The sequence below is a fragment of the Heliangelus exortis genome, chromosome 1 (assembly GCF_036169615.1).
Source record: "Heliangelus exortis chromosome 1, bHelExo1.hap1, whole genome shotgun sequence".
In the NCBI taxonomy this organism is placed as follows: domain Eukaryota; kingdom Metazoa; phylum Chordata; class Aves; order Apodiformes; family Trochilidae; genus Heliangelus; species Heliangelus exortis.
In genome coordinates this window covers 20,184,096-20,203,140 of record NC_092422.1, presented here as the reverse complement: position 1 = coordinate 20,203,140, position 19,045 = coordinate 20,184,096, and the positions used below count along the sequence as shown (strand labels likewise).

The window sequence follows — 19,045 nt, the reverse complement described above, 5'->3', positions numbered from 1 at the left end:
TTTCCTAAATGTCTGTCCACAGAAATTATTCTAATACAAGGCCCTGAGAAATAAAGTCCTGTAGTGAGTTACACTAAAATTTTTTTTCTAGAATGATTCTACAATCAGAAAAAGCATGTATTTCCAAAGACTTTATAGTTGAATTTTACCTGCTTGCAGGTGAAAAAAAAAGCAGTACAATTTGAAAATTTCAGTAAATTCAGTAAGGCATGGTCTATACCTTAGATACTGTAAAAAGGTAAATTATTGTATTTTTTGTCTGACTATTCACAGCTATTTTCCTTAACTTAATCAGATAGTGTGCACTTTATCAGCATGATCTTGGAAAAGAGGAATCAATCAGATTACATCTGTATATTTCATATGTCAAAATAGTCAAATAAAAATAGTGAAAACTTATAAATAAAAATAATTATTATTTATACTGGTTTTATTTATTTATTTTTACTGCTTCTCTCCATTTTATAGAAATATCCACCTCTCTTTCATTTCAAAGCAAATAGCTTCCTAATGTCATATGTGGTCTAACTGCATGCTTCAGTAAATTGTGGCATTTTGGGTAATTTAGCTGCTGATTTATAGCTACCTTTTTTTTTTTTTTTTTTTTTTTTTTTTTTTTTTTTTTTTTTTTCCTGGTAGATTTCCCCTTCCTAGTAACAATTTCATAGCAACTGTGACTTGCTTCTCTTTTAGTTCTGGCACTTATTTTTTTCCTTGAAACACAAGTTCAGGTTAGTCTCTTGACATGACTGACACTGTTACCTTTCCTCACTGCCATAGTGAATCACTGCTGTCAGAATTTTGATCTAGGTATAGTCCTTTAAATAATCTTAAAATGTTGATACACTCTTTGGCATCATATTTTATTAATTGTTAGGCCTATCACAATTTTGAGAGTTCTATTAATATTGCTCAGTTCTGTCTTTCTGTTAGCTGTTGCTTAGCAAGATGTGCCATGTCTGTTTGCCACTCTGCCTCCTTGGCCAGCTGAATTTTAAGTTCAGTGTTCTAATATGCTTGTTCTGGTATATTAGTATATTTTCAAAGCCCTGATAATTTGGAAGCTATTTTATTAGCTTCTGTCCATTCAATAGGTTAGCTTGTGTTTAGCTAAAACAGTTACCTGATACTGGGCTCTTGGAAACACATTTAAGTAATATTACTGTGAATAGTGTTTTATTTTCAGATATGATAATAGATGATTGTTTAATGCTTGTTGGAAGCTTCCTGTGTCTAGAATTATAACTTAAAATGCCAGGAGTACTTGGATGCAGCTCATCTAGAAGGTTACACAGCAGAAGAGGATACATGACAGTAACCTTATTATATTATCAGATTTAATTTGGGATTTAATGCATACTTAAATATAAAGCATAATGCATATTTGCTCTAACTGAGGACAGTCATCTTCTGACTGGCCAAACCTACTTAAAGTTCTTAAAATTATCTTGGCAATATTTTATTCTAATTTCAGGTGTTGTGATTATGGAAATTGTCTTTTCAGGGCACATGGGGCTCATTGGTTAAAAATAAACTGACTCAAATTAAGTATGGACAGTGGAATATAAGGAGTATAGATATGATTTTTTAACAAAGATGTGTGTCATGGGTCAAATCACAATAAGTAAATTATAAAACAGACTTTAAGTTGTCTTTACATGCTTTCAGTGTGATTTCTTGTCACCTTCCTTGATTGAGGTAGTATGATGAAGTAAGTATTATAATTTTTTGCCACTAATTGATAAAAATACTCTAGGAGTTCATTGGTTTTAAAGTTTTCTCGCACAAGTTAAGGAAAAAAATAACACTAAACTAGAAAATAACGTAATGTACTTCACTGAGATTAAATTTGAAATGGCTTAATGTGGGCAGTACTTCTACTGAGAAAAATAGAAAATTGTCATGGATCAAAAGCACCAAACATATTGGTAATGTTTTTCTCCAGTTGATAGTCAAGCTCTTGTGTTCAAATGTCTTAATGAGGCATAAAATTCTTTGGCTCATTTCTGCTTTGGACTGGGAGAAGGCAATAAGGCAAATTTCAGTGGTCTCTCTTTCGTGAGGATTATAGTAGCCTTAACTGTGCCCTACTTTTTCTTTCCCCTTTTTTTATACGACCAAAATAAATCATGCCCTTAGTTTCAGCTTCATTTAAAAAACAGTTTCTGTCTTAGCACACGTGGGAGCCTCCAGATGAAAAAGCTTTGTCAGTGAGCTGATTCACATTCACTAGTGAAATGTCAGTCTGAAAGAAATAGAGATTCTGTGAGTGTTAGGCTTCTGAGTTTTCTGGTCTGGGTGGCATTGGTCATCAGAGTACAGCTGAGCTGTTTAGTTTCAAGTTATGACCACAATGTGAGAACAACATAGCATCCTCTTTAACCAGACTATTGGAACACCCAAGCCCTTCACTATCATTGAGATGCTCTTATGTCCACTCAGATGGCTTTTTGAATCTATTAGGGCTTGATTCTGCAGGTGGTGAGGTTTTTTGGCTGTGTCAATCTCTTCTTAATTCTATAGATGAGTGAAATATATAGCGTTGATGACTACAGTCTTAGGAACTTAGTGATGTTTGTTTGAAACAGAACCACTGCAGGGGAGAGGGGGGCTAGTTAGAGTGTGACTTTTAAAATGACGTTTTTTATTATTATTAAAAAAGGATGAGTCAATGTTGGGAAAAAAATATATTGTTTGAATACTAATATTCAAAATATTAAAAATTAGGAGTTATCAAAAATTAAAAATTATCAATTTAAATGGAAAAAATCCACTTCTGTACTCTCTCAAAATATGTTTTTTCATGATCCTTTTCATGATCTTTTTGTGAACTTCTGGTTTCCATAGTAATCTCCTTTTTAACCGTGTACAACACATCCTTTTCTTCTTTTCCATCTTCTCCCACAGCTCCTGTATGGGATAAAGCTACCCATGGAATCTTTACTGGTTCATGGAATCTTCTTTGATTACACCGAGAGGAAGAACTGACTAATTGCATGTCTGAATAACACTTATCATGTGACTACTTAATTCTAGCTGTCTGAGCTGAAGACTGCAGCAGACTATTTTCTAGAAGTGATTTTTTTCCCCTTAGCTGTTCTTAATCCCTAGGCTAAGATGATTTACTTCCACCAGAGTTCTTAGTGTTACAAACTCAAGTCCAAAAGTGACTTGTAATGGGATATTTCAAACAATTGTCTACACACCCAAACCATAGGACATCTCTGAAAGCAGAAGATCAAGATGGCTTTTTTTTTTCAACCCTAAAAACACCTTGGAAGTTCTCCATATATATTCTGTTATCCATTTAAAAGTATAAATGTTACACTTCAGAATCTAAAATATGTCATTTACTTGCATGATATCTTTTGAACATCTATGCTTATTCTTGGAAAGATTAGCCACAAGAGTGGAAGAAATCCTTGCCCAGTCCTCTTGTAGGTGTTAACAGAAGCTTTTAACTTATGAAATTAAGTTTTTGGATTTGCCCAGTGGCAAAGTCTCTAAAGTCTCTATTAAGTCTCTAAAATAATTGTCTTGACCACCTATATTTTTCTTTTTATTGGCCCCGTATGCTGCTCTTGGGAACTGTGTGTATTTCATCTCTTGATGATCAGAGAACAACTTTCCAATTTTTATTGAGTTGAAAAGCAACATAAGTTTCATGTTTTAAAGGTAAACTTACACTAGTTCACCTGTAGCTGTTTAATTTTTCCTACTTTCGATCAAGAAACTCCAGCCAGGAATCTTTGCTGAAAGCATTTACTTGTATAATTAGGAGCCATAAAGGGCAGAGGACATTCTCCTCAGTGGCACTGACTGTCTCTGAGTAGTAGGAAACACCAGCAAAAAAAAGTTAAGATTGCAGATTGCCATTTCCTAGGCTTTTTAATATCATAGTTAATTCTTTTAATTAGCTAGGGATTTCTATCACCACTATTTTTCAGGATTTGTGATCAAATTTATTCTCTACTTCTAGAATTTTCTTTTTTAATTGTTCTTAGGCTATGGCTATGTACTATTTTGCCTCTATCAGACCAACTCCCAGGCTTTCATTTACCAACAAATTTGCTATCTGCTGCTCATTTATGAATCTAGCCAGGAAGAGGATTCAAAATATTTGTGCTCCTTCTTAGGGACACTGTCATATGTAAATACATAACTTTCAGTTGGAGCAAGTCATAGGGAAAGAGCAGAGGTGAAACTACTAAATAGAAGAATCCTAGTGATTGTAATTTATTTTAGAAAAGAGTGTGGTATAGAAGGAACTTGGCATTAATATTGTTGAGCTGAAATCACAGCCCAATGACAACTGGCATTTTATACCCCCGCAGACATGTAGACACTTCCTTCCTCTTTCTGAACAAAACTAGATGTAGCAAATCTCTGAAATTTCTATTTCACAAAATATACAGGCCATTTGTAAAAAAACCTGAAGGCTGTTGTAAGGTAAAAGATGCATTCTGTCAACAGAAAATGATAGTGGAAACCAGAGGCAAACTGATAGGTGTGTTAGGGTCTAGGCAAGTGGACTGTGCAGTGGGTGGGGGGCTGCCTGACAGGGCACACTCAGAGTGGTGGTAAATATTTCTTTTTCAAACTGGCAATTGGTCACAAGTGGGGACCCCCAGGGATTGATGTATACCTCAAGTACTGTGTACTGTGTCCAGTTCTGGGCCCCTCAGTTTAGGAAGGATATCGAGGTCCTGGAGCAGGTCCAAAGGAGGGCAACCAGGCTGGTGAAGGGACTCGAGCACAGATCCTATGAGGAGAGGCTGAGGGAGCTGGGGCTGTTCAGCCTGGAGAAGAGGAGGCTCAGGGGAGACCTCATCACTCTCTACAACTCCCTGAAAGGAGGGTGTAGCCAGGTGGGGGTTGGTCTCTTTTCCCAGGCAACTCTCAGCAAGACAAGAGGGCACGGTCTCAAGTTGTGCCGGGGGAGGTTTAGGTTGGACATTAGAAAGAATTTCTTTACTGAGAGGGTGATCAAGCATTGGAATGGGCTGCCCCGGGAAGTGGTGGATTCTCCATCCCTGGAGATATTTAAAAAGAGACTGGATGTGGCACTCAGTGCCATGGTCTGGTAACTGCAGCAGTAGTGGATCAAGGGTTGGACTTGATGATCTCTGAGGTCCCTTCCAACCCAGCTGATTCTGTGATTCTATGATTTTGGGCTCAGCACTGTTTAATATCATCATAACTGATCTGGAGGTTGGGATCAAGTGCACCCTGATGAATTCTGTAGAAAAAACACAAGTTGAGTGGGGAAGTAGATACTCCAGAGGGAGAACCACTTTCCAGAAAAACCTGGACAGGCTGAAGGAGTGAGCTAACAAGCACCCTGTGAAGTTCAGCATGGACAAGTGTAAGGTCTTGCATCTGGGAAAACATAACCCAAGAGTGCAGCACAGACTGGGATCCACCTGGCTGGAGAGTAGGGAGAGTAGCTCTGTGGAAAGGGACCTGGGGTCCCTGCAGCAGCAACATGCTGGGGTGCATCAACAAGGGCATTACCAGCAGAAGCAAAGAAGTCATCATACCATTTAGTCATCTGACACAGGCCACACCTGGAATACTGTGTTCAGTTCTGGTCTCTTCTACACAAAAAAGATGGGGACAATTTGGAGAGGGTACAGAGAAGGGCCACAAAGATGATGAGAGGACTGGGAAGCCTGCCATATGAGGAAAGGCTGAGAGAACTGGATTTGTTCAACCTGGAGAAAAGAAGGGAGGAAACCTTATTGCTGTTCTTGGTAGCTTGGTGGCTACCAAGAAGATGGAGACTCCCATTTACAAGAAGTCACATGGAGAAGATGAGGGGCAATGGGTGCAAGTTAGTCCTGAGAATACAGCAATCAGACACCAGAAAACAATTTTTCACTATGAGAACTGTTAGACATTGGAATAATCTCACCAGGGAAGTGGTAGATTCTCCAACACTGGACACTTCAGACTCAGCTTGACAGGATTCTGTGCCACCTCATCTAAACTGTGATCCTATCTAGAAAAGTTGGATTAGATGATGCTTGAGGTCCCTTCCAACCTGGCATTCTATAATTCAAACTAGTGTAACTAATTGTAACTATAAACTTCTGACTCTTTTTTTTTTTTCCTGCAGATAAGCAGCAAAGATGAAGACTTCTTAGACCTCTCAGTTGATGTAGAACAGAATACTTCAATCACTCATTGTTTAAGGTAAGTACAAAGATCTAAATTTTGTTAATTTGTCTTTCATCGTTAATCTAAAAAGCAGGAATAAAATGAAAAGCTTAGCAAATTTTAGCTTTTGTAGACTTAAGAGTATAAAATTGTTTATATTGTACATGTTTGTATGTGTATTTCAGATAAGGAATTAGTATCTATAGCATTTCTCTTTTTTTTTTTTTTTATTCAGGGGTTTCAGCAATACAGAAACTCTGTGCAGTGAATACAAATATTATTGTGAAGAATGTCGCAGTAAACAAGAAGCACATAAAAGGTACCTCAGGCTGAGGAAGGAAAAAAATAATCCATGCATATAATGAAAGCAGTCTTTATGTCCTTGTGTGTGTGTATGAAGCAGGGGGAGAGCTTTCTTTTTCCTGTAATTTTTCTCACTTTTTTTCTCACTTGTCTCACTTTCCTTCCACTTAAAGAGTAACCTGTTGCATCCCTCTTGCTTGAATTCATTGCATTACTTTTAATCATTCATTTTACCAACAAGAAGAATGGTGTTAAGACCAAAAATAAGTTTAGAAGACAAGGTAAAATCAAAGATTATGGATGATGATGAAAAGACACAGATTTCTTGTGACTTTTTAAACTTGTTTTTGTCTTGGTAATAAAATATTATTTCCAGTTTCTGTCAGAATCGGTTTGATACCAGTTTATGTCTGATTCAGTCAGAATGAGGCTTGTAACTTTTTTTTTGTTAGCTGAATTACTGGTTTCTTAGTAGTGCATAATTCATCATGCAAGACTTCTGCTTGACAGTTCTGAAAAGCATCAGAGGCTCAGTGGAAGCCTGAAGTTCATTACGTTTTAAAACAATCCTTGTCTGCCTAATAATCCTTCTAGTGTTGTTTACACTTTAAAAAACCCTCTGATTTTGTGTGCTGTGTGATATTAGTACCTGAGAAAGATTTGGCTGCTTATAGAGAACTGAAGAGATGATAACACTGAATTGCTCTACTGCTTATAGCACTGATTCTGGTTCTTTTGTTGATCATAGATTCAGCACTTGGCTTTTGGTGTATCTCATCTGCAAAGTCTGCCTTTACTAGTATTCTAATCTTACTAATTGGTGTGCAAAGCCAAGGCTGCCCTGTTGTGTTTTCTATTGCCTTAGCTCCTTTTCTGGATGGGAGGTGATGTGATCCCTAACCAATATAAGCTGTGTTGACATAACCCTCCACTGTAGGCATATTGGCAAAACACAGCTCTTTTTGTTTATATTTTGTTTTTCATATGGGGCTTAAGTTCAGTTACAGGACAGTTGTAATTTTCTTTCATCTCTGTAACATGGGGCTTATCTGTGATAGTGTCTACTCAGTTAGCAAAGGTGTTGTACTGAATGTCATTTTCAGTGGAAGAGCTCCTATTATCAAACACAATTGCATTATAAGAGGAGAATTTCTATTTGGAAAAAAGAAATAGAGCAGAAATCATATCCCTATCTCAGTAACATAATAAAAATGTAACTCTTCCTAAAAATAGTTGCTTCTGTCATCTTTCTGCTCTTCTCCAGCTTGATTCATTTCCTACTTTCCTTGCAGTGTAGCAGGATTTCCTACAGTTTACTGTCAGTCTAAGTTTAATGAGAAAAAGGGAAGGAAGATGATTTCTTAAGGATTCTGTCCCCAGCCCTTTATCTTTTACAAAAGAATTGTCTTGTACAAACATATTTCCTGACGTTCTGAAAATGCAGTCACAGTAGGCATGGCTGAAACATGGACTATGTTGTTGAGACTTTTGAGCTGCCTTTCAGGGCTGAAGATGATTTGAAAAATTCAGCACAGTGCTGATCTAGGGCCAATGAGCTGGGCCTAGGAGCTGGGTTGCCCTGTCAGTATGGGCAAATTTATTGCCCAGAGATGGCAATTTGTTTGCTGCCAGGCCAGCTGTAGTTGGGTGATGAGGATTTGTAGGCACTGATGGGAGTGCCCAGTACCTCAGACTTGGGAAAGGGGCCAGTGAGCCCTCAGTAAGACTGGATTATTGCTTTCTGGCTTTGACTGCTATAAAATAACTGGCACTTTTGTAGAAAATTGGTGTGCTAGAGCATTATCTATCTTGTTTGAGTAGTGTGAAGTGAGGTGAGTAACAGTGGGCTATTTGTATCCCTTGGCAATGTTAAATGAATGGCTTGATAGGAAAACTTGGAATAATGCATGTGTAACAAAATGCTGTAACAAGGCTGTTTTTAAAAATTTTGTTCGACTTGGCTACTTTACTGAGAAATTCAACTGGAATAGGGTCTCTGGAACAACTTTGTTGCAAAGCCTCTACTGTATACCAAGGTAGATCTAGGTTTTCCTTTGGGAACTCAAGAAAGCTTTGGGGAGATGTGTTTAAAAATTGAGTTCTGTGCTCTACAGTCATCGTATCTAAATTGTTATGTGGGTTCATCGTGGCTGTTCTTATTATAGATTATTATTTTAAATACATTTGCAGTTCTCTCAAATGTTAAAAACCACTTTTAGCTTAGCAACACAGGACACATTCAGCACTTGTTAAATGGTTGTTATTCGAACTTCTTTTAATGCTTGCAAAAATTTTTAAAAACTTCAGTAAGACAGCTTCCCTGCTTGTTGATATGAATTGGATGTTTTTGCTGTGTATTGGAAATACTTTTTGTTGGTTTGTTTTGTTGGTTTTTTTTTTTAGGATGAAAGTGAAAAAGCTGCCTATGATTCTAGCTCTCCATTTGAAAAGATTTAAGTACATGGATCAGCTGCATCGATATACAAAACTCTCTTATAGAGTAGTTTTTCCTTTAGAGCTTCGTTTATTTAACACCTCAGGAGATGCCACCAATCCTGACAGAATGTATGACCTTGTTGCTGTGGTAGTTCATTGTGGAAGGTAAAAACTCTATTTTATGACAGGGGTTTTTGTGTAAGTTTAACTATATTTCTGAACAAAACACTCGGTATTAAGTAACTGTTACTGGATTTAAGACCTCTTAAAAGGAAAGTTTCTGAGGAAAGACAGCATTGAGGGGACATGGTGCTAATCCCAACAGAATATATGGCTTTCTTGCTATGATAGTTCTTTGTGGAAAGTGATTACAGTGTATTTAAAGTGATGGATCTTTGTATGAACTTAACAATGATTTTAAAAACCCACAAAATATGCAGTATCATGTAACTGCAATAGCATTTAAAGATCATTTATGAAAAAAAGTTTCTGAGGAAGGGAAACATTATAAACCATATTTCTTTATAAAATATTTCCCTTAGGGTGGGCTTTTATGGAGGCTTGAGCAATGTTTTCTGAAATATATCCATAAATTATGAATTTTATTGATTACTTTGTTTCCTTGCTATCAAAATATGACTATTAGATTTGTATTTGATTTTGCTATATGCAACAAATGTTCTTATGGTTTCATGTCCTAAAATCAGGGCTGCTCTAGCGACAGCTGATTGGTAGATAAAAGCCCTGAAGTGGGAAATAGTGAGTTAACATATAGAATCATAGAATAATTTGCATTTTTAGGTCAGCTGCTTAAAAGCTCAAAGCAGCACTGGCATTGACATCAGATTAGGTTGCACTGTGCTCAGTTTCATGACTAAGAATACTAGTCATGCCTCTTTGGACAATTAGTTCCAGTCCAGAAAAGTTCTCACAGTGATTTTTTTTTTTTCTTTCTTTATATCAGGTCATAATTTCCCTTGCTACACTTTGTGATCACTGCCTCTTTTTCTTTTACTGTGCCTTTCTGAGAAGAGCCTGGTTCTGATTTCTTTATAACTTTTCCTTCGTGGGTAGTAAAAGACAGTGGTGTGATTCCTCATTTAGTCTTCTCCAGGCTGAATGGAGCCAGCTTGCTCGGCCTCTCTTCATCCACCTGGTGCTGTAGCCCTCTGACAAACATAGTGGCCTGCCCCTGGGCATCCTCCAGTTTATCAGGCTTTTTCTTAAATAGGCAAAGTCATGTCTGGGATTCCATGACCAGTTCTGTGTCCCAGAATGCAGAGTGGTGGGGATTATCATCACTTCAGTGTCAGCTCTGCTCTTACAGCACAGCCCTGCATGCCCTCAGTCCTCCCTCTCACCAAAATGATGCCCTGCTGCCTCATCTTGTTCACTTTCTTGGCCCAGCCACCCAGCTGATTTGCAGCTGGTGCTGTTGGATGGAGTTAGTTTGGCACAAGACTTTGTATTCATGCTTGTTAAACCTCATGAGACTCTTATTAGCCCGTTCTTCCAACTTCTTGAAGTCCCTCAAATATTAGACCTGGCTTCAAGTTGCCAGTTCCTGCCCTTTGTTCCACCCCCATTCTTCCCAAGGGAGACCTGTGATTAGGTGCCTGGATCTCAAGTTGGTCAGGACAGTTTTGGAAAATAAGGACTACGGGCTTTTTGTTCCATAGTCTTCTGGGACACTCTTTTTCTGGATTTTAGGGAAAAGAGAACCAGTCTATTTCTGACCCTTCTGTCCAGTTCTCACCAGTTCTTTCTCCTTCATTCAAGCTGCTGTCTTGGAAACTTATCCATTCTCAGAGCTGTGGAAGGCTATGAACCCTGTTTTCATTTGGTTATGCAATCTGGTGCACAGATGTGCCCTTCAAAGATGGAAACCTTCCCTCCCTGATCTAGACATAAAAATTGTATGAGTACTTTTAGCCAGTTCAGACAATTCCAGAACTCCTTGAACTAGTTGTCCACATTCAAAAGGTTCAGCTATTTCAGGAAATGTTATTTCTTTATTTGAAATCTGATTAGAAATAGAACACAGTTTTAAAGTTTTGGATTTTTATCATAGTTTTGGAGAAATTTCTAGTGAGCCATAAACTGAAGAGCTTTGCATTCTAACAGTTCTAATTTAATTTGGAGCCCTTCTCATTGCTGTGAGGATTCTTGAGGCTGCCAGTTTAATTCAGTTTTTGTTTAAGACCAGATAAAGAGATTCATGACTGAGCCTGTAAATGAATAGCAGCTCTACAGATTTTCCTTTCAGAAGATTGAAAATAGTTTGGTATCTTTCTTGTCCCTGTGAAATATCAGAATGTGTTCTTAATCTCACTTATTTAAAAAAAATCATGTATATTTTCAGTGCCTGAAGTTTTAATCTTTTTTTTAGCACATTACTAGGAGTAGAGATAAGTAAGACCTTATTATGATGAAGGTGATAAAAGTAGAGGGCAAAAAAGAAATATTTAAATAGAAATTGTACTGGTAACCATTTTAATTACTCTCAAGTAGAATCATAGAACCATTAAGGTTGGAAAGGACCTGTAAGATCATCAAGTCCAACTGTCAGCTCAACATCACCAGCCAATTAACCATGTCCAAGTATTGCTTTTCTACAAGAAAAAATAATAAATACATTTGTAAATACATACATATTATTTTCTGTGATCTTTTCTAATTTTATTTTACAGTGGCCCTAACAGAGGACATTATATTGCAATAGTGAAGAGTCACGATTTTTGGTTGCTTTTTGATGATGATATTGTTGAGGTAAGCTTTGTGTAACCCTTGCCTTCTTTCTTACATCACCCAGAGCACATGCACCTCCCTTTTGTATAATATTACTTAAAGTAAAAGCACTGGTATGATAATGACAAGAAGTTTCAACCCCAGTCATAAATGGGGAATAACAGTGCAGAGCTGTGCTTTTACAATTTGAATGTACAATGCTATGAATTGCATTTTAGTTTTATACTTTTAAAAATAAGCTCCTTTGTTTATGGCCACTTTCACTTGTGTTGAATAAGCTATTTCTGCAGCCAGAAGACATGGCAGATGAAGAGAGACATATATTGATTTTACTGGGATTCTTTTCTAGGGACAATTTTTTTTTGAGCAAGCCATTTGTTCATATTTTCTAGGAGCTTATGATTTAATGGAATGGATTACTCTGGTAGTCTGCTTTATCAAGTATCCTGGATTGTTTCAGATGAAGTTGTAACAAACACCAAAATAGGAAGAAAGTTCAGATTTTAGAGATTTAACCCAAAAATTTAAAAGTTAATTCCTGAAACAGGGGCCTTTTGCTTCTGGTGGTATTCTTGCTAATATTAGCAAGGCTTCCAGGAATTCTTATTATTTAAAAAAAAAGCTTTCTAGCTAACTTCTTGGAACAGCAAAATTACATTCATCAGTTTTTACTTCATCTTTCTGTTTCATCCATTATCTTTTATTCTTTATTGGGAGAAAGAGCAGACACTGCTGTTGTCCTAATGTAATCTCGGGTTTTGTTGTTCTATCATCTTCCTTTTTTCCTCTTGTCTATGCTTATGCATGAACAAAACTATGATTGTGCTCTCCAAGTCCTTTATTTTAATTAATTGAATCTATAAAACAAATAGTTTTACACTTGCATTACAATACACAAGAACTGTATAACTCAAAAGAAGAAAAATAAGTGAAACACGTATTGGTCTCACATTGTTAATTGGCAGGATGAGTTAAGGATGTTGAAGACATCCTTAACACATTGTGGATAGTTTTTCACATAGGAAATGACAAATATGGAAATACACAGAGCTACTGGAATTGCCTCTGTGCCTTATCAAGATAACCAGTAAATTGAAATATCTCAATAGGCTCTAAAGTTCACTTTCTTCTGGGGAAAACAGGAAGAGCTGCAGCAGATCTCATATCATGTCACAAACATCAAGGACAATCTCTCCAGTTCCAAAGGAGTAACACCTGGCATTAATGTTGGTTTTTTTTTCCTCTTGGCCCTTCTAATGAGGAAGGAGGAATAATTTTATTTGTAGAAGCGTCTGAAAACATCTAATTGACTTTTAGGCCCATGGTTCATCAAGTTGGAATGTTCACTATTTGCTGAGAGAGGTTTTATTCCAAATTAAATTGGAATAAAATTAAATAAAACAGGCCTAAGTGAAGAAAAATGCATATATATATATAATATGTACATATATAACCTTTTTATTGGTTATAGCCTGATTGCCCTTGATTTAAAATGTGGCAAAAGACCTTGCTTTCAGTTTCTTCTGTAGGTGAAAACTATGGCAGTGAAAGCCAGACAATATTCTTTTCATCTTCTTAATGGAGTGTTTTGCACCTTTCCACAAATCCTGGTTATAAGAGGCTTTCCAAGCTAACAGTCACAGGGAAACATTCTGTGTAAAAAAAACCATTGAAAACAGCCTTCATTCTCTGCCTTCTCCTTATTCTTCTCTGCACTCGACTGGCTTACACTGCTTAGATGTAGAAATGACAGTGTGCACTTATATTCAATTCATATTGAATTTAAAGTCTCAATGGTATATTGTTGTTTTAAAAACTTTTCTGTGTGAAATTCATGCAAACAATGCATGTAAGGTTTCACTCCTGGTAGGTTCACATAATACTTAAAATGTATTTCTGCTGCCCTCTGTGCAGTCGATGGCAGAGGGGAAATCAAAACATAACAAGTTTTAAAAATATTTGGATTAGCTTATGTAATTATGTGAAAGTTATCTTTATTCGACGATAGTTTTTAGAGTGGAACTTAATGCCATGTATTATACTTATAAAAAATTCTTAACTTTACTTGTTTGGGTTTTTACATACAGAAAATTGATGCACAAGCTATTGAAGAATTCTACGGGTTAACATCAGACATCTCGAAGAACTCAGAGTCTGGTTACATCCTCTTCTATCAGTCTCGGGATTGAGGGGGAGCTACAGTGAAGAGAGATGTTTATGCCTCACATCTTCTCTATCTTGGAATGGAGCAAGCACTGAAAAAAAGGAAAGCAGGGAGCTCCAGGGGCAGTAGCACAGTTTGCACACAACTAAGCAAAGTGTTTGGGATTCTTTGTATCATTTGAATTTAATTTGCTCAGGTATCATGCTGACTACACATCTCCACTGCACCCGATAAGCAAAAAGAGAGATACCAGCCACTCTTGCAGGAGCTTTCCATTTATTATACTGTATGGTCCTAATTCAGAGCCCATTAAGGTCACTGGAGAACCTTTCATGGACTTCAGTGGAATCTGAATCAGGTTCTAACTGCACTGCCACGTTGGTGCAATAGGAGCGATAGCAAACTGTATTTTATACAGACTTTGTGCATAAAAGGTAAAGGACTCTTTGTGAACTTAGTTTCTTGTGCTTGAAGTTTAACATAATGAGGTTGGAAGGGTTAGCATGTGAGGGAGAAGATATATCTGGGCCCAACACAATTGCCTTCTTGATGGTCGTAGGTTAAGTGAAGATGTAAAGTGGTGTCGGGGAGGCAAGTGCGTTTTGCTTCTCTGAAGAAGCTTAAACTATTTATAATATATGATCAGGAACAATCAGTCAAGATTTTAATCTCCGTATGGGGAACGATTTGGTTTGTAAGAGTTTATTTTTATTTATAAATTATTGTAACTTAGGATCTTGTGTATTGTCCTTTATTCTAACAAGTATTCGAGATTTTATATATTAATTTGAAATAAAAATAATTATGTTTAAATGTTATAGAAGAGCCAATATAAATTCCATAAACAATGCCTACGATGTCTGTAAAAGATTAATAACACAGAAGAGAGATTTCCTTCTGGAGGAACTGGTATCTAAGTGAGGTACTTTGTTTAATTAAATTTGAATATCTTCTTTCCATTAATAAATGAAAAAAACCTGATTTATTACATAGAAGACTTTAAGAGGACATATCATAGGAAAATGATGGTGCAGTGGTGGTATACTGGTCTTTCTAGTTCTTTAATAATTTGTTAAGGTTTCATACTCTAAGCAAATTAGAATTACTTGGATCAACAAACTTTTCAGAATATTAGTTGCTCTCCTAAAAGTGGGTCAATTTCCACTTCCAATGGAATGGGTAACTATCTTAAAAACTACTCAAGGTCTAAAGTATAAATTATATGTGAGCTGGAAAAAGAAATAGGCTTGGAGTTTCACAAGACCAAAGATACCACATTCCTTTGAAACACCGAAGTCCCATAGGGTGGCAGTTTCTGAAACTAAGCAGTTAATTTGCTCTAGATTTATGAAACAGAATTCAGAATTAAATCTTGACAAAACACCTGGTCTGTAAGAAATGTGAACTATTGTGGTTTGACATTATTCTGCTTACCAGTATGTTGTTTGACAGTAGCTGAATGTAACTTATGGGAAGTCATGGGATGTGCATTCCAGGTTATGGCAATCAGGCCTTGGGTGTCCTTGTCACTCCCCCTTCAGTTTGTGATTTTTATGTTATTGTAGCTTTCTAAGGTTATTTTATTGATACTGTTACAACTTCTAAAAAGAATGTCTCCTGTCTGCTGCTATAACTATTTACTTAGCTGTATCTTTTAGCTCAGGAAATGACTTCACCTATTCTTTCAGTTGAACAAATCTTTAACTGGGTCACAAAATTAATTGGGCTATTTAGCAACGGTCATACTGTAACAAATTACTTTTTGTAAAATGCAAAGTTTCTAAAGCCTTGGTTTGGCTAAAATTCTTTTATGGAAAATTATATATAGTGGTTAAGCTACCAGCATTGTAAAGTAAAACTTAAATATTGCGAGAGATGCAGAAAATATGATTGGATTTTTCTTAAAGGATTCAAATAATTTTAAAACCTTTTTTCAGCTTTCTGTGGGATTCATCCCTTTTCTAAGGGGTGAATCAGCTGGATAATGGTGCATGACAGAACGATGAAGTCTTTTGCATACTAAAGGTACAGTATTGTAAAAGAACTGTCACATTACTTTTTGCTAATTGAAAATGGAATGGGGTTTTTTCTTTTTTTTTTTTTTTTTTTGTGTTGTTAAAAGCTAAGGCTAGTTGCTAAATCTTTTATACCCTAACAAAATGTAAAACATTTTTGTTGTATCACTGGTTTTACTCCTGCAATGTATTTTTATAAGATACTGAATTTTTTTTTTTTTTTGTATAGGGTTTTTGAGATAGTATTCCAAATTATGTATTTAATTTTTCTTTTAATGCAGCTGAAATAATTGTAAGTTCTTAATTAAACTGATACCAGAAACTGCAACTTAAAACAAAAAGAAAAGAGGCAAGGAAGTAAAAAATATAAGTGGTTGATATGTAAAACATCATAGGTTTTTTTTTTTCTTGGCTGTAATACAGTGGGGATAGTGGAAAAGTTGTCAGTTGTTGTAAATGGTGGAAATGATTTGCTGTGTAACTATGTAAATGTTAATTGGGACTACAGTCCCCTATTTTGTATATTGGAGCAAAAAACTTCTATTAAATAAAGTATGTTCTCTAAAGGTAAGTACTGGATCCTTTGTGAAGCCCGAATGGTTTGGCAGCTGCCTTGTGTGCTTTTCATTGTTTTTAAAACAAAAAAGTATCTGGAATTCCCTGCATTAAACTAACTGAACGAGCCATGGGGGGAAGAAGTGTGTTTAAATACACTGCATTATGTATCTTCTTAGATGTGTTGTTATGAAAATACTTTGGTGCCAGACACATTTTGGTGGTATACTTCTGTAGAATTAATTCTTAAGTAAGTTGTTGGTTTCTGAGGTAGGAGAGAAGGGAGTGTTTTGAAATACTGTTCATTCCTGACTTTGCTGTCCAATGTGCAGCTAAATTACCTAAGGGATTTCTTGGGCTGCCACCTTGTGGGAAGGGAAACAGAAGGAAAGAAACCAGGAGTGTTTCAGCACTAATATAAGAGGGAGATTGACCAAAGAACAGGAGCCCAGCATCAGAAGAAAAGGTGCAGGTGGTTACAATATCCACGTATGAGTCTTTCTTCACTTGGCATATCTACTACTGTTTGTAATTAATGTATTTGCTTACAGTTTTACAAACAGTTCATATCCAGCCATATGTGTAGTTGTGCCACTGCCATCCATAGCCTTTAGCTGCATGAAAATAGTGACTTTTAGGTGTTGAGGTACATGTCTGAATGGTTAAATTGAATTGTGTTTGCAGAAGTTTGCTAAAAATCAGATTGCATATCTTTAGGTGGCATTCAGGGGTTGGCACATAGGGATATGGTACCACTTTGGATCTTCTGCCATAGCTTTTGACACCTGCCTGGTATAATACAAGATGCACAGGAGATTTGCATCCTTCTGGAGCAGCAGCTTGAAGCCAGGCAGAACATTCTGGCTTGTTCCCCATGTCTCAGTGTTTCCACAAGCCCTGTTGCATATGCACTATTTGCATCATAGAGATGAACGACTGTATTGCTCGGTTACTTTTTTGTGGTGATGTTTGTAAAGTTTAAAATCTGAAGTATCTGAGGCCTCCAGTTAATTTCATAATCTCCTCATTAAAGGTAAAGGAATTTTATCTTGTGCTGTTTGGTCCAGTCTCTCAGCTGTGAGTTTAAGATGATCATGAGTAGACTTACTATTAATCTCATCCTTGTAACTAAAAGAGATTTTGATATACGAAATCTTCATTTGGAACTTACTTATTTTTGCTTCTTCTTACCTTTTCTACAGAAATTTACAATTGCCCTTACCAAAAAAATCCATGTCAGTTTATTCAAAGTGAGTAGTTGTCCCTTACAGCGTGTTGTCTACCTGCACAACATGACTTGTAGAAGAATGGGGATGAATTCCCTTGTACACAAAACTTTGTGTATAAGTAGACATGAAGAAGTGACATCTCGTGTCAACTGCTGCCTTTGTTCAGTTTCAGGTATCAGCTCTGGTTAAAAGACTGAGAGTGGAAACTCAGAAAGTGTTGAAAATGCATCAGCAGCAGAGGATGCAAAAAAGGGGTGGTGGTTTGCTTGTGGTGGTTGTTTTGTTGCTGGGGGCTGGTTAGTATTTTTTGGATTTTGTTTTTGGTTTTTTAGGGGTTTTTTTGTTTGTTTGTTTTTTCATTTTTGAGTTCAGTTTCTTTTTTTCATTTTAGGTTGCCTGAGAGCAGTTATTTGAAACTGGCTTGTCAGCCCTTTAGATATATTCATAGATGAAACCATCAGTACATGTATCTCTTCAGGTACAGCTTATCTGTAAGAGGAGAAAACTTAGTTTCAGTACTTTTTAATTATCTGTCAATTGCAGTATTACATTCAGATACATTTGTGACTTTTTTCCCTAAAAGTAGATGTGGTCTGTTTGCTTTCAAAGAGTGGCTTTAAAGTCTAAGCTGTCCCCATTTCCCACCACATTTGTCTGGGTTGTTCTTAGAAAGATGTGCTTAGAAATTCAGTCTTTTTTTCCCTCTTGATGATGCAATTTGCACGTGGCTTCTGTCTTGTCAGGCTTCGAAGTCCTCTAACCTCTCAAAGCATAACATGAAATGTATAATATATTAATGTCTTCACATGCAAGCCCTCAAGTACTCAATTATTATTGAAATTAATATTCTACATAATCTCTATTCAAGGGTTGCTAATTTTGCAGCAGCTTTCCTACAGATTGTTACAAATGAACTATGCAGGTCAACTACCATGCAAACCAATACAAACAATTTCACCTTCTAAATTCAGAGATCTCTGGAATCTCTTGTTTCCAGTCCTAATGGTAAAGTGTGGTGAGGCAGAAATAAGATTACTTTGGCCTGTGTTCAAAAGTGTCTGCAAAATTGTCTGTCATTTACCTTTTTTCTTTTTCTCAAGGAAATGAATTATTTGGCTAAACCTAAGAATCCAATGCTGTAGTTGATGAATTCCTTTTGGAGGAACTTGTGTAAGAATGTGTTGGATACATCAGGAGGATTGGTTTTAGACATCTTCAGTTTTAAAATTAACTGAGTAATATTGTCCCAAAAGCACAAATAAATTATATTATTTATTTCCCTCCAAATGGTTTGTGGTTGCTGCCTGCATAAGAGATTGTAAGGGCTCAGAAAAGGGCAAGGTACTATCTACCTAACTATTTGTATGGAACTGAAGTTGGCAGCATTAGGGAGCTTGTAATTACAGAAGGATCATCAGTGGTGTCCTGGATCTGCA

At 36.5% G+C, this 19,045-nt stretch overlaps 1 protein-coding gene across 3 annotated transcripts in view; it reads left to right on the top strand.

Moving 5' to 3' along the window:
• Positions 1-16,396, top strand: part of USP12 (ubiquitin specific peptidase 12) — a 40,198-nt gene extending 23,802 nt beyond the window's left edge. The window contains exons 5-9 of one of the 3 annotated variants that reach the window (XM_071736346.1): positions 6,119-6,195; positions 6,395-6,478; positions 8,866-9,063; positions 11,589-11,667; positions 13,734-16,396. In XM_071736346.1, coding sequence (XP_071592447.1) covers positions 6,119-6,195; positions 6,395-6,478; positions 8,866-9,063; positions 11,589-11,667; positions 13,734-13,835 — 540 coding nt within the window. In that variant the 3' untranslated portion in view covers positions 13,836-16,396. The remainder of the gene's footprint in view (positions 1-6,118; positions 6,196-6,394; positions 6,479-8,865; positions 9,064-11,588; positions 11,668-13,733) is intronic. The other 2 variants (XM_071736356.1, XM_071736366.1) reach the window with 2 other exon arrangements.
• Positions 16,397-19,045: the final 2,649 nt, after the last annotated feature.